This window comes from Poromitra crassiceps (assembly GCF_964638095.1).
Source record: "Poromitra crassiceps genome assembly, chromosome: 5".
Classification (NCBI taxonomy): Eukaryota; Metazoa; Chordata; class Actinopteri; order Beryciformes; family Melamphaidae; genus Poromitra; species Poromitra crassiceps.
The window spans coordinates 55,708,084-55,720,583 of record NC_139642.1 but is presented as its reverse complement, the minus strand read 5'-3'; the positions used below and the strand labels follow the sequence as shown (position 1 = coordinate 55,720,583).

Sequence of the window (12,500 nt, the reverse complement as noted above, 5' to 3'; positions counted from 1 at the left end):
TCACGAATGTGCGACAACAAAAAGCTCCGCTTCCGAGGCAAAAAATAAACAGGATTATTATCGGATAATTTATCGGAAAAAGGCCATTATCGGAATAATAAATAATAACGCACAATGGCCATATCGGCCGATAATTTATCGGTCCGATAATTATCGTGCATCCCTAGTTATTTTCGCCTATTCTATTTGAATATTTCTGGGGTTCCTAAACAGTATTGGAATTACATAAATGACGGTATGACTGGAAAGCTGAGACTCAATGATTCAATGAGTCCAATAATCATGTGTGATGATTTAGTATTCGTGTGGGCTCAGTTTTGAACCTAACATTATGTTAAGGAGAAACACAGCAGCAGCCTGTGTAATGGAGCGACTGAAGATTTACATTACTCACATTGGGTTGAAAACAGGAAAGAACGTGAAGTTTCTTCTTTGTCTTAACATTTTCACAACAACACAACCGACTTCTGCTTATCCCCCGCTCCCCCTCCTCCTCTCCGCTCTACCGCTTCTCTGAACCGGGGGCACAGGGTGCGCTTGTTTAATGCCGCCCGCGCGTCGCGGGTGAGTGGAGTTGGCCTTTTTTATGATTAAATCTGCACAATTTTTATTTGACCAGATAATTAATCACGATGGTCCGATGTAGGAGGCTCGGAGGTCGATGGGGGGTCGGCCCACCCACGATGGTCGATGCCATCGTCCATCATGCCAACCCTACACGCACGCACGCACGCTAGGGGTGTCAAAATGAATCGTATAATTGATGCATCACGATGCGGACGTGTGAATCGAATCAAATCATTGACAGATGAATCGTTGATGTTTAAAGTTCTGTTGACATTCCGATTTTAAAGCACTTTCTAAGTAAAAAGGGGACTTGATATTTATCTGACTGCTTGTATTAATTGATGAAAAAGTAGCCATGTGCAGTAATAATACAGAAAATTTTGGATTTGATAGGCTACTTGGAGCTGCGATACTTTGAGCTGTATCGAAATGCATCGTGGAATCGAATCGAATCGTTGACAGATGAATCGTAATCTAATCGTGAGGCCAGTGAAGATTCACAGCCCTAACACACGCACACGCACACACACACACACACACACACACACACACACACACACGCACGCACACACACACGCACACACACACACACACATGCACGCACACACTTTATTCCCAGCTGATCCACAGTAGGTTGACTTCTCCTTAAGCACACATAGTATATACTGAGAGGAATTACACAGACAATTGAGGCCAACTTAAACTATTATGTTCAACCCTTCACACACACACACGCACACGCACGCACACACGCACGCACAAACACACACGCACGCACGCACACACAAACACACCCACGCATGCACGCACGCACACACAAACACACGCACGAACGCACATGCACGCACGCACACACGCACGCACGCTCACACGCACGCACGCACACACAAACACACGCACGCACGCTCACACACACGCACGCACACACGCATGCACACACACACGCACACACAAACACGCACGCACGCACACATAAACACACACACACACCCACGCACACGCACACACACACACACACACACACACACACAGGTAGATAAACAAGCTGGGAAAAGCCCTCTGTCATGGCCCCTGAAAATTAAGACAACACACACGAACACACACACACACACACACACACACACACACACACACACCTCCCCATTCAACAAAGTAAACACCTGGCAGCTTGTTCATTCTTCCCAGACCCGGATCCACCAGCAGGTAACACACACACACACACACACACACACACACACACACACACACACACACACACACACACACACACACACACACGCATGCACACAGACACACACACACACACACACACACACACACACACACACACACACACACACACACACACACACACACACACACGTGCACGCACGCACACAGAGACACACACACACACACACACACACTTCATATTCCCCAAATCTGACTCAGGACTGACTCATGTGAGTTTGTGTAAACAGGTCAAACGTAACGAATGAGAAACCTTCCAAACCTGTCAGCTGTGAAGCCACAACTGTCACCAGGCACCAGCACAGACCGACACCAGCACACAGGTCCAGAACTGTCACCAGCACAGACACAGACTGACACACTACACACACTGACACACCACACACACTGACACACCACACACTAGGGCTGTCACTTTTCATTCGATATTCGAATGCTACTTCGAATGTGGGGGAGGGGTTTGTGTTCGATAGGTAAATTGACTATTGGATTTTTTTTTTTTTTTATGAACCAAAATTAACCAACTGCTGCTTGCTGGTAATGTTAATCCCATGTCAGAAAAAGTCTCCAGATTTGTCGCGTTAGTCTCTTCTGAGAAAGATTGTCTCCAGGGTCTGAAAAGTTGTCTCGAGTTGGATGCAGCCAAGTTTGTGAGGCAGTGTTGTGACTGTGAGCGTCCAAGCTAACACGTCGGGCTGATGCCCGGTGGCCTGCAGTGGGTTGCACCAGCTGTGCGTAAGTTGAAACGTAAGCTAGTTTGAACGTAAAGTCTCACTAAGTCCGAGTTTACGCACTACTAAAAATATTTGGGTTGCACCAAGTGAAATAGTTACAACGTAGGCATAAGTTAGAACTTAAAATTTACACCTACGTCTTACTAGGTGTAAAGTCCTCCGTAAAATAGCAGTTGGCACGGATTGCAACTTGGCACCGTGGCGCATCGTTGTTTTGCGTCCGCAACGCGCTCTCCGTGATAAATTACACCCTTTGATATTTATGACTCGCGCTTTTGTTTCCCACAAGCTGCAGCACTGCATACAAATTAAAATAACCGCAACAATTTAGTGAGGCAGGATGGTGGTATAGCCTACAATACTGATGAAGAGCTCACAGATAAACGTTAACAGTAATATGAACCTAAACGAACGTTACTCAATAACATTCTCATTTGATTAGTGTTGATGAAATATGAAAGCACTAATTTGCGGTGGGCAACATGTCCTGTTTTCACTCCACTTACTTAAACAACCGTAAATAAACACCGTTTCCACCGTGCTTTTCACTGATTGGTCACAGATACTGTACACGTCATTGTCTGCGACACTATTTTGGTTAGTATGGACTTTAGGGTCTACTAGTTAAGATGTACCTTACGTCTCCGTGGTGCAACCAAACAAAGACACAACTTTAGTGTCAAACTAACTAGTTTGAACGTAGCAGTTAGTGTGGACTTTACACCCTAACTTAAGACAGAACTTACGTTCAGCTGGTGCAACAGGCTGCTGGACTGGATTTTTTTTTTTTTTTTTTTTTTTTTTTTTTAATTAACCAAAAAACTTTGAATATATTCGAACGAATTTCGGGCAATTAAAGTTCGTTCGAATTTTATTTTGGGAAAAAGTGACAGCCCTACCACACACACTGTCACCACCAGCACAGACACAGACTGACACTACACACACTGTCATCGATCGATATGGGATGATATTATGCTCATTTAACAGCATCAGCACAATAGCTACAAAATGTAATACCGGTACCTCTCACATGGCAAGTAAGACTTCTTTTTAAGAGCCTTCATTTTCCTTAAATCAACTTATCAACTTTTAATACTTTTCAAGACCCCTCGGGGACCCGGTTTACCGCATTATTTGTTGCAAATCATTCAGCTATAGTTCAGATTTGCCCTAAATGATGATGGGATATTATAGGTCTTTTTGGAGCTCTGAAGAACTGCTCCCCACTGACTCCTAGCTGCTTTGGAGAAGAAGGCTGCTTATGGAGTTGTGCTGGTAAGTTGTTATTATGGACAAACTTCACCTGTGTTTCAACTGGCCTGAGGGTGAGCAGACGATGACAGAATTGAATTTTGCTGGTGAGCTGTTCCTTCAAACAGTAATGCTGCCAGTCAGGTTCCATCCCAGCCTACATGTCAGGCTCAGTGGAACGTTTGCTCTGGGGAACTGAGCGAACGTTTGCTCTGGGGAACTGAGCAAACGTTACATGAGAACAGGTGTGAAGCAGAGTGATATACATACAGCGATGCGTCACGTGAGGTACGCACGATGGCTTGTCCAATCAAATTGCTTGGCCAGAACTAACTGCTGTATCATATTTTACTAGCAGGTTGTAATCTAATTGTCTTGGGGTGGAGGAGGTGAAATGTCATCTTTGGGAGGTGGCATAGCAGCAAAAATGATGAATATAACATCATTTTTTTCCCATTGAACAGGAAGTGAAATCCCAACGTGGATTGGTACTTTTATAATGTACACACCTTAAACCAGGTTTCACTGGAATAGGTGGGTTGTGAGTACGTTTTTACAAACAGATTAACAGAGTTATCTGCAGACTTTCGGCGATGTAGGCGGCAGAGAGTACGGGTCACATCTTCCAATCCAAGGACTTCAGTCTTTTTCTTCTTCTTCTTCCACAGTCAGTCAGACAGCTACGCCTACTTGCTCATCGTTGCTTGTTGTACAGCCTGTGGTTGTGATGAAACACTGCTGTGGGAGTCCGTTTCAGAGTGACTATGGCTCTGTCAACAAAACAGTGAACGCTGCCAGTGCTGGACAGACAGGCTATACTCGCTGTCTCTCAGGCATACAGAGTATGAGCACATAGTGTGTAAGCCTTAGGAGAGAGAGAGAGATGAGACAGCTCTCAGTGGAAGTAGAGACATTCAGGGCTGCACTGCTATACAGTATATCAATGACACTGTCTTTATTTTCAGCAGGCATGAACCTGGACACCCAACAGCACATTCTGTCCTGAGACCTACACCACCTAAAGCAGTCTCACCGTTGACGTTAAAGGAACACTCCGCCCATTTTCAACCAGCTTTGTATCATTAGAACATCAGTAGTATATCAGAAAACTGTAAACGGTTTTGAAGTCTGTCATTTAATTTGACAGTTATTGAGTGTTAAAGTGTGGACCAGTGACATCACTGGTCCACACTAACTCAAATTAATAACTCATTAACTCAAATCAACTCTCAATAACTGTCAAACTAGATGAATGATGAATAGTTTGAGAGTTGATTTGAGTTAATGAGTTATTAATTTGAGTTAGTGTGGACCAGTGATGTCACTGGTCCACACTTTAACACTCAATAACTGTCAAATTAAATGACAGACTTCAAAACAGTTTACAGTTTTCTGATATACTACTGATGTTCTAATGATACAAAGCTGGTTGAAAATGGGCAGAGTGTTCCTTTAACACAGACCCTTGTTACTTACGTTTAACGGCGGTTTGGGCACAGGTGGCAGCCAGGTCTGTTTCTGACAGACCTGGTGGCCTAGATGGCAGGTCTGTTTCTGACAGGTGGATTGGTCTGTTGGCTTTAACACAACCCAGATGGGAAACGTAGTCTTATTGTCCATTCCCCACCTGTTGTGCTGCCTATTATCGAGTGTCTATTCCCCACCTCTTCTCGTCAGTTCTATTGTGCACCGCAGCTAATTGTACTGTGCACTTTTGCTTACTTCCCTATGTGTTACAGTAAATGGATGACAAGTTGTGGGCAAAATTCATTTCAGAGAAATAAAGTACCTTTTAATTTCAGTAGGTTTTTATGGGCTGGAGTCCCAGGCAGACAATCAATATACTGACATTTTGGCTAAAGGACTGGATTTGTATTTTGTATTTTGTAAGATTCACTGGGGTAGGATGATGATGTCAGGACAATGTGTATCTCTGCAGCAGTAAACCTGCGTTGTGCTGTTTTCACCTGTTATAACCTAACTTCATGCACTCTGTTACACATCAGGCCTAACTTAATGCACTCTGTTACACATCAGGCCTAACTGCATGCACTCTGTTACACATCAGGCCTAACTTCATGCACTCTGTTACACATCAGGCCTAACTTAATGCACTCTGTTACACATCAGGCCTAACTGCATGCACTCTGTTACACATCAGGCCTAACTTCATGCACTCTGTTACACATCAGGCCTAACTTCATGCACTCTGTTACACATCAGGCCTAACCTCATGCACTCTGTTACACATCAGGCCTAACTTAATGCACTCTGTTACACATCAGGCCTAACTTAATGCACTCTGTTACACATCAGGCCTAACTTAATGCACTCTGTTACACATCAGGCCTAACTTAATGCACTCTGTTATACATCAGGCCTAACTGCATGCACTCTGCTACACATCAGGTCTAACTTCATGCACTCTGTTACACATCAGGCCTAACTGCATGCACTCTGCTACACATCAGGCCTAACTTCATGCACTCTGCTACACATCAGGCCTAACTGCATGCACTCTGTTACACATCAGGCCTAACTGCATGCACTCTGATACACATCAGGCCTAACTTCATGCACTCTGTTACACATCAGGTCTAACTTCATGCACTCTGTTCCACATCAGGCATAACTTCATGCACTCTGTTACACATCAGGCCTAACTTCATGCACTCTGTTACACATCGGGCCTAACTTAATGCACTCTGTTACACATCAGGCCTAACTTCATGCACTCTGTTACACATCAGGCCTAACTTCATGCACTCTGTTACACATCAGGCCTAACTTCATGCACTCTGTATACACATCAGGCCTAACTTCATGCACTCTGTTACACATCAGGCCTAACTTCATGCACTCTGTTCCACATCAGGCCTAACTTCATGCACTCTACTACACATCGGGTCTAACTTCATGCACTCTGTTACACATCAGGCCTAACTTCATGCACTCTGTTACACATCAGGCCTAACTTCATGCACTCTGTTACACATCAGGCCTAACTTCATGCACTCTGTTCCACATCAGGCCTAACTTCATGCACTCTGTTACACATCAGGCCTAACTTCATGCACTCTGTTACACATCGGGCCTAACTTCATGCACTCCACTAAGATGTAGCAGGATGCTGACCCTATCAAAACACATACTGTAGATATGTTAAGAAATAAAAACCTGCCTTCTTTACAGCTGCTATGAACCGCTGTTGTAGTCGGGTCACTCTATCTCGAGTCTCGAGTCCCCGGTGTTCGAGTCGGAGTCCAAGTCCGAGTCACTAAAGAAGATTCTGAGTGGAGTCCACATTATCTGAGTCTGAAGTTACTCAACATGAGGGTGAATCCACATGTAGGTGGAACACACGTGTCTGCCTTTAAACAAAATGTAATAATGTCACGGTATTAATATAGTTATTATCAATATCCTTATGCCAAAATACTAGGGCCTATTACAAAACAGTCTTGACCAAGTAACAAATCTGAGTCCTCGTCTCCAACTTCCAAGTCTGAATGCGTGAATGTTCGAGTCCAAGTCATCAGTACTCGAGTCCGAATGTCCAGGACACGATTACAACACTGCTATGAACATGTGTGATTTTTTTTTTTTTTTTTTTTTTACACATCTGTATGTTTACTTCTGGACAGCATAGTGTTGTGTTAGATGAAGGCATGGTGTGGAAGTGTGTGTGCAGCACTGCTTCACCCAGCCAGAATACTCAGTCTGGGTGGTTAAGCAGACCTGTCAGTCTGTTAGGCTACTGGGTTAATTGCAGGCCTGTCTGTGAAACTACCATCAGACCAAGCTGCAAAAGCTGTATTATGGATGAGCTAGCAGCGTCAGCAGTTTGCCTCACATGGGAATTTAAAAGGCACACTGACTGGAATATACCACAGGGTTTGTCTAGTTGTCCTGTCTCCCTATGTGGAGAGGCTGTCCTGCACATTACCATGTTGTTACTACTTTCCCTGTTTAACACACACACACTCTATACACACACACACACACACACACACACACACACACACACACACACACACACACACACACACACACACACACACACACACACACACACACCATCCCCATTGATCTTCTATAATGGCACCACTAAAATATTCCTTATGGATCCAGTGTGCTCACTGCTCATCACCAGTGAGTGAGAGTGAGTGTATTGACCTGATGGTAGGCACACATTACAGTATGGTCAGTACCAGATCCCAGAGTCCCAGAGGACTTGTTTAAAATATTCTTGCTGTGTTGTGGTGTTGATATCAGCAGGGCAGGTTAATCTCACCTTGATTTTGTGGATGGACTTCTCCCCGGGAGCCTGGGTCCACACCGTCATGCCCGCCTTGTTGTAGGTCACACTCCAGCCCTCCTCGCACAGACACTCCGCCTTGAAGCTGGCGAACGCCCGGTCGTCCGGGACGGTCACACACTCTCCAGACATGGCTTGTTACCGGGGGGGGGGGGGGGGGGCAAATCACCGGCGATGCGATGGGAGGAGGAGCGGGACTGGGCTGTGTGTGTGGGGGGGAGACGGGAGACGGTGAGCCGGTGAGATGATTGAAGGGGGGAGACGAGAGCCAGCCAGTCCCGCCCTCCTTCTCTTCTTCTGTGGGAAATAACTTCTCTAATGCAATTTTTTGCAGGCTGTCTTGTGATGATCTCTCTAGTCAGTGTGTATGTGCGCGCACGCGTTCAGCAGGCAGCCGCAATCTATACCCGGCACAAACTAATCAAAACAGGGGCTGAAGCACAGACACGCACAGGTGGAGGAAACATGCAGAATATTGAGAATAATAATAAAAAATCACTCAAGTAGAAGATATCTCCATTGATCGCGGATAAAATAAGTTTCGGGAGTCCAATAATCTTCAGACAGACCATATGTTTCTGTGTTTCCGCGTGTCGCTCTCTCTCTCTCTCTCTGTATCTGTAGTCTCTTGCTCTCGCTCTCTCTCTGGTTTTCCGTATGGCTAAGCTTATAATTTGCAGCAGCTCCCCATCGCTGCGTCGTCGCCGCTGTTGCAGATGGCAGAGCAGATGCGGAGAGAGGGAGAGGATGAGGAGGCGAAGTCAAGCAATAGCCGAGGGCTGCATTGGGACCGCCTCCGCCAGGCAACATGCTACCTTTGTGTGTTGCTCAGAAACTCCCTCGTCCGAGCAAGTCAGAAATGTTTTTGTTTTGTTTGTTTGATTTTGGTCGGGAATAGTCTGATGGACCTATGCAACAAATGTAGCTTTGTGGTGGCTGCTGCTGTTGTGCCGTTTTATTTTACAATTCAAGCTTTGTTCTGCAGTGGCTGAATTACCGGTAAGAGGAGAAAAGCTAGAAATTTATCTAGAAATGTATCTAGAAACATAAGGTCCAAGTCATAATAACCGTCATAACTCACAACATAATGTGAAGTCACCTCTCTCCATCAGTTCAGTTGTAGCTGGTGTGCGCTCAGGTCGTAATTCCCACATTTCCGACAGCACTTGAACGCACCCCGCACTGACACGCCACACGCACCTTTTAAATGAACTGGTACATGGAGCGGCGGGGGCGCGCCTGGCTCCTCTCAGCTGACGTGCACAATGCTGCGGCTGCTGCGGGTCTCTCTCTCCCCCTCTCTCTCTCTCTCTCTCTCTCTCTCTCTCTCTCTCTCTCTCTCCCTCTCTTAAACCCTATAATAAACTTTAGACAAATGACGGACACACTAGAAGTTCCTCGGAGGTAGGCCTATTATATTAGCTTATAGACTGCTATAGGAATATTATAGTGATAGCATAGGCAATAAAACAGGTTATGATAACGGTTAAACTGACTATTGTGACCCATTAGGCACATCACATTCACAAGTCCCTATAACAGGATTTTTTATTCTCTTGCTCTGTCTGTCTGTCTATCTGTCTGTATTTCTCAGTCTGCTTGTCTGTCCACCTCTCTAGCTGTCTTTCTCTTCATCATGTCTCTTTCTCTCCCTCCCACCTTTCATCTTGCAGTGTGTGGGCCCATTATAGGCCTCTCACTTTTATCTGTGGGTGTTCTCACGACACCCCGAGATCCAAAAAAATAGACTTCTTTCTTTCTTTCTTTCTTTCTTTCTTTCTTTCTTTCTTTTCTTTCTTTCTTTCTCACATGGATCTTATGCTACATAGACTAGACACACAAACACATACATTTGTGTAAAAACATCTCCATTTGTGGAGGAGTACATCATTATTTTGCCATCTGAATTGGGATTCTGCATGAATGCACACAAAGTACCGTAACACCAAATTGTGTGCATTGGTAAGTGCTCAGTGATCAATAGACCCTTTTCACGGGGGGCCATTTTGTGCCGAAAAGGCCGGGTAAACACAGGTGCAAGTAAAACACTAATGAGGGTTTCCAACTGCCAACGATTGGAATTTGGAAACCCTCATTAGTGTTTTCCTTGCACCTGTGTTTACCCTGCCTTTTCGGCACAAAATGACCCCTGTGAAATGGGTCCATTAGCCTACTAATACAGGTGTGTGTGTGTGTGTGTGTGTTTAGGGAGGCGGTAAACCACCTCCTGATCATCTAGCTACAGTGTGAGGGGGATGGTGTTTTCCATCAGAAGAGTTCTGCTCACAGAGTGTATTTAAAGACACGGCGGCATATTTATATCAGGCTGATTTACTGTGCAGGGGGGCAGCAAATTTATGTGCCCCTCAACTTTGAGCTACGGCCCTGCTCTCAGTGTGTGTGTGTGTGTGTGTGTGTGTGCTTGGTGTACTTCTAGGTTTGGAGGGAGTCCAGGATGAATAGATTTTTCTTCAGGCAGAGAAAAGGCCTGACCATGTTTTCCACTCCATAAAGGATCAGGATTTAAAGCGCTTGAAGTCCATTGGGGTTTCCACCACAGGATATAATCTGTCTTTGATCTTTTTCTCTCTCTTTCTTAAGTGGATACATTAAAAACAAAAAACAATCTCTTCAAATTGGGGGACATTAATAAAGCATGTAGAGTATTTGTGTCCGTTAATATAGTGTTTTCTATAGACAGGGTTATTTTGCTCAGCATAAAGGTGTGAGGGGAGATGGAAAAGGTGGTAAAGGAGGAGGGTGAAGAGGAGGAGGAGGAAGGCAGTTATAATGAAATATGAGGAGTTACACTACGCATGGGAAGAGAAAAGAGGTCATTACAACTCCGTTCAGTTCAGTTCAGTTCTTTATACTGAGTCCCAACAGAGAAATTCATTTTGCAGCCAGGAGGATAATAAAACCTAATCATACCCAATTCAGCACATTGATCAAACATATAGAATAATACACAGGAATAGCAGAAATATGAAAAATACAGATGCCAGCAATATACACAAACTGTGTGTGTGTGTGAGGGGGGGGTAAGAATGGGCTTACTGTTGTGTGTACATTTGACTTTTTGGGTTAGTGTAGAGTAGTCACGGATATCCTGAACACAGATATATCAGTCATTGTCAGAAATTATGGAGCAATGTGTTTGCACAGCACCCAAAGTTTCAGACATAAAGTCATTTCAATGTGCCAATGTGCAGACTTGAACTTTGAAGTTCTCTAAATTGATACAGTAAAAAAATAAAGCTTTGTCATTGTCAGAACTGATGGAGCAATGTGTTTTTTTTTTTGGCCTACAGCACCGCAGTTTTTTTTTAAAGGAATCCATTTGAAGGTACAAATATGGGGATGTTAACTTTTAAATTACGCAAAAATGATACAGTAAAAATGCTTGATTTTGAGTTAGTATGCAGTCAGGGTTGTCCTGAAGTCAAATGGGCTATCAGGCCTTTGGATGTGGCTAAAACCTCTCTGCAGGAAAACCCCTGTTTATATTGCACCTGTAACGGGTTGAACTTGAGCCTGTGTTTGAGTCTAGCTGTATGGCTCTAGGAATAAAAGTGTTTCTACTAAATCCACCTCTTTGTGGCCTAATTGGAGTTTGATTGGAAAAAGAAGCAGATGAAGATCTAGAGATGGAGACGGAGAGGATGCAGGGCTGTGGTTGCGGAGGACAACAGCCAGTGAGAATTGAAATGGACAGAAGAAGGATGGATAGATTGTGGATCGCTACTAGTTTTGATGTTTTAATTAGCATGTAGGCTAGGGTTTTGATGAGATTTGGTCCAAGGGCAACACTGACTTTGTTCAATCTGCTGCATCCCGTTGAGAAAAGTTTAAGAGCTCAGCCTTACGGTGATGTACCTTTCTGTCGCAGCATCTGATTACATGGTCTGGTGGAATGGCAGGTAAGTCCTCTGAGTCCTGTCTGGTGAGATGACAGGTACGTCCTCTGAGTCCTGTCCTGCACTTGGCATTTAAAGTGCACTCTCTCAGCCCCTCTTTCTTTCTGTCTTGTCTGCTGCTAAAGGTCGACCTATAGTCCCGTTCGTTCCTGATAAAACAACAAACCTTTATCAAACCATTCTGGGACATGTCCCATGGAGACATAGGCTAGGGCCTATTATGGCTGCTATATGCCTGTAATGGCCTTGTAACAGCCATGGCTCTTTAATTGTGCTATACTCTGGCGCCACCTGGTGGTCATGCACTGTCGAATGAGAAATGCTTTGACAAAAATAACAGCTTGTGTCATCAAATTCATCACGTCACTGACAGTCCTGTAACAATGTGTAAACAATGGAGACGTGCAAAGCCCACAGAAAGACACAACTCTCTCCTATTGTTCGGACGTAATGGGGAAATTACTCGAAACATTGACAACC

At 44.5% G+C, this 12,500-nt stretch overlaps 1 protein-coding gene across 1 annotated transcript in view; it reads right to left on the bottom strand.

The window, feature by feature from the left end:
• Positions 1-8,823, bottom strand: part of stard10 (StAR related lipid transfer domain containing 10) — a 30,114-nt gene extending 21,291 nt beyond the window's left edge. Inside the window, exon 1 of the mRNA XM_083637184.1 lies at positions 8,080-8,823. Coding sequence (XP_083493310.1) covers positions 8,080-8,235 — 156 coding nt within the window. The 5' untranslated portion in view covers positions 8,236-8,823. The remainder of the gene's footprint in view (positions 1-8,079) is intronic.
• Positions 8,824-12,500: the final 3,677 nt, after the last annotated feature.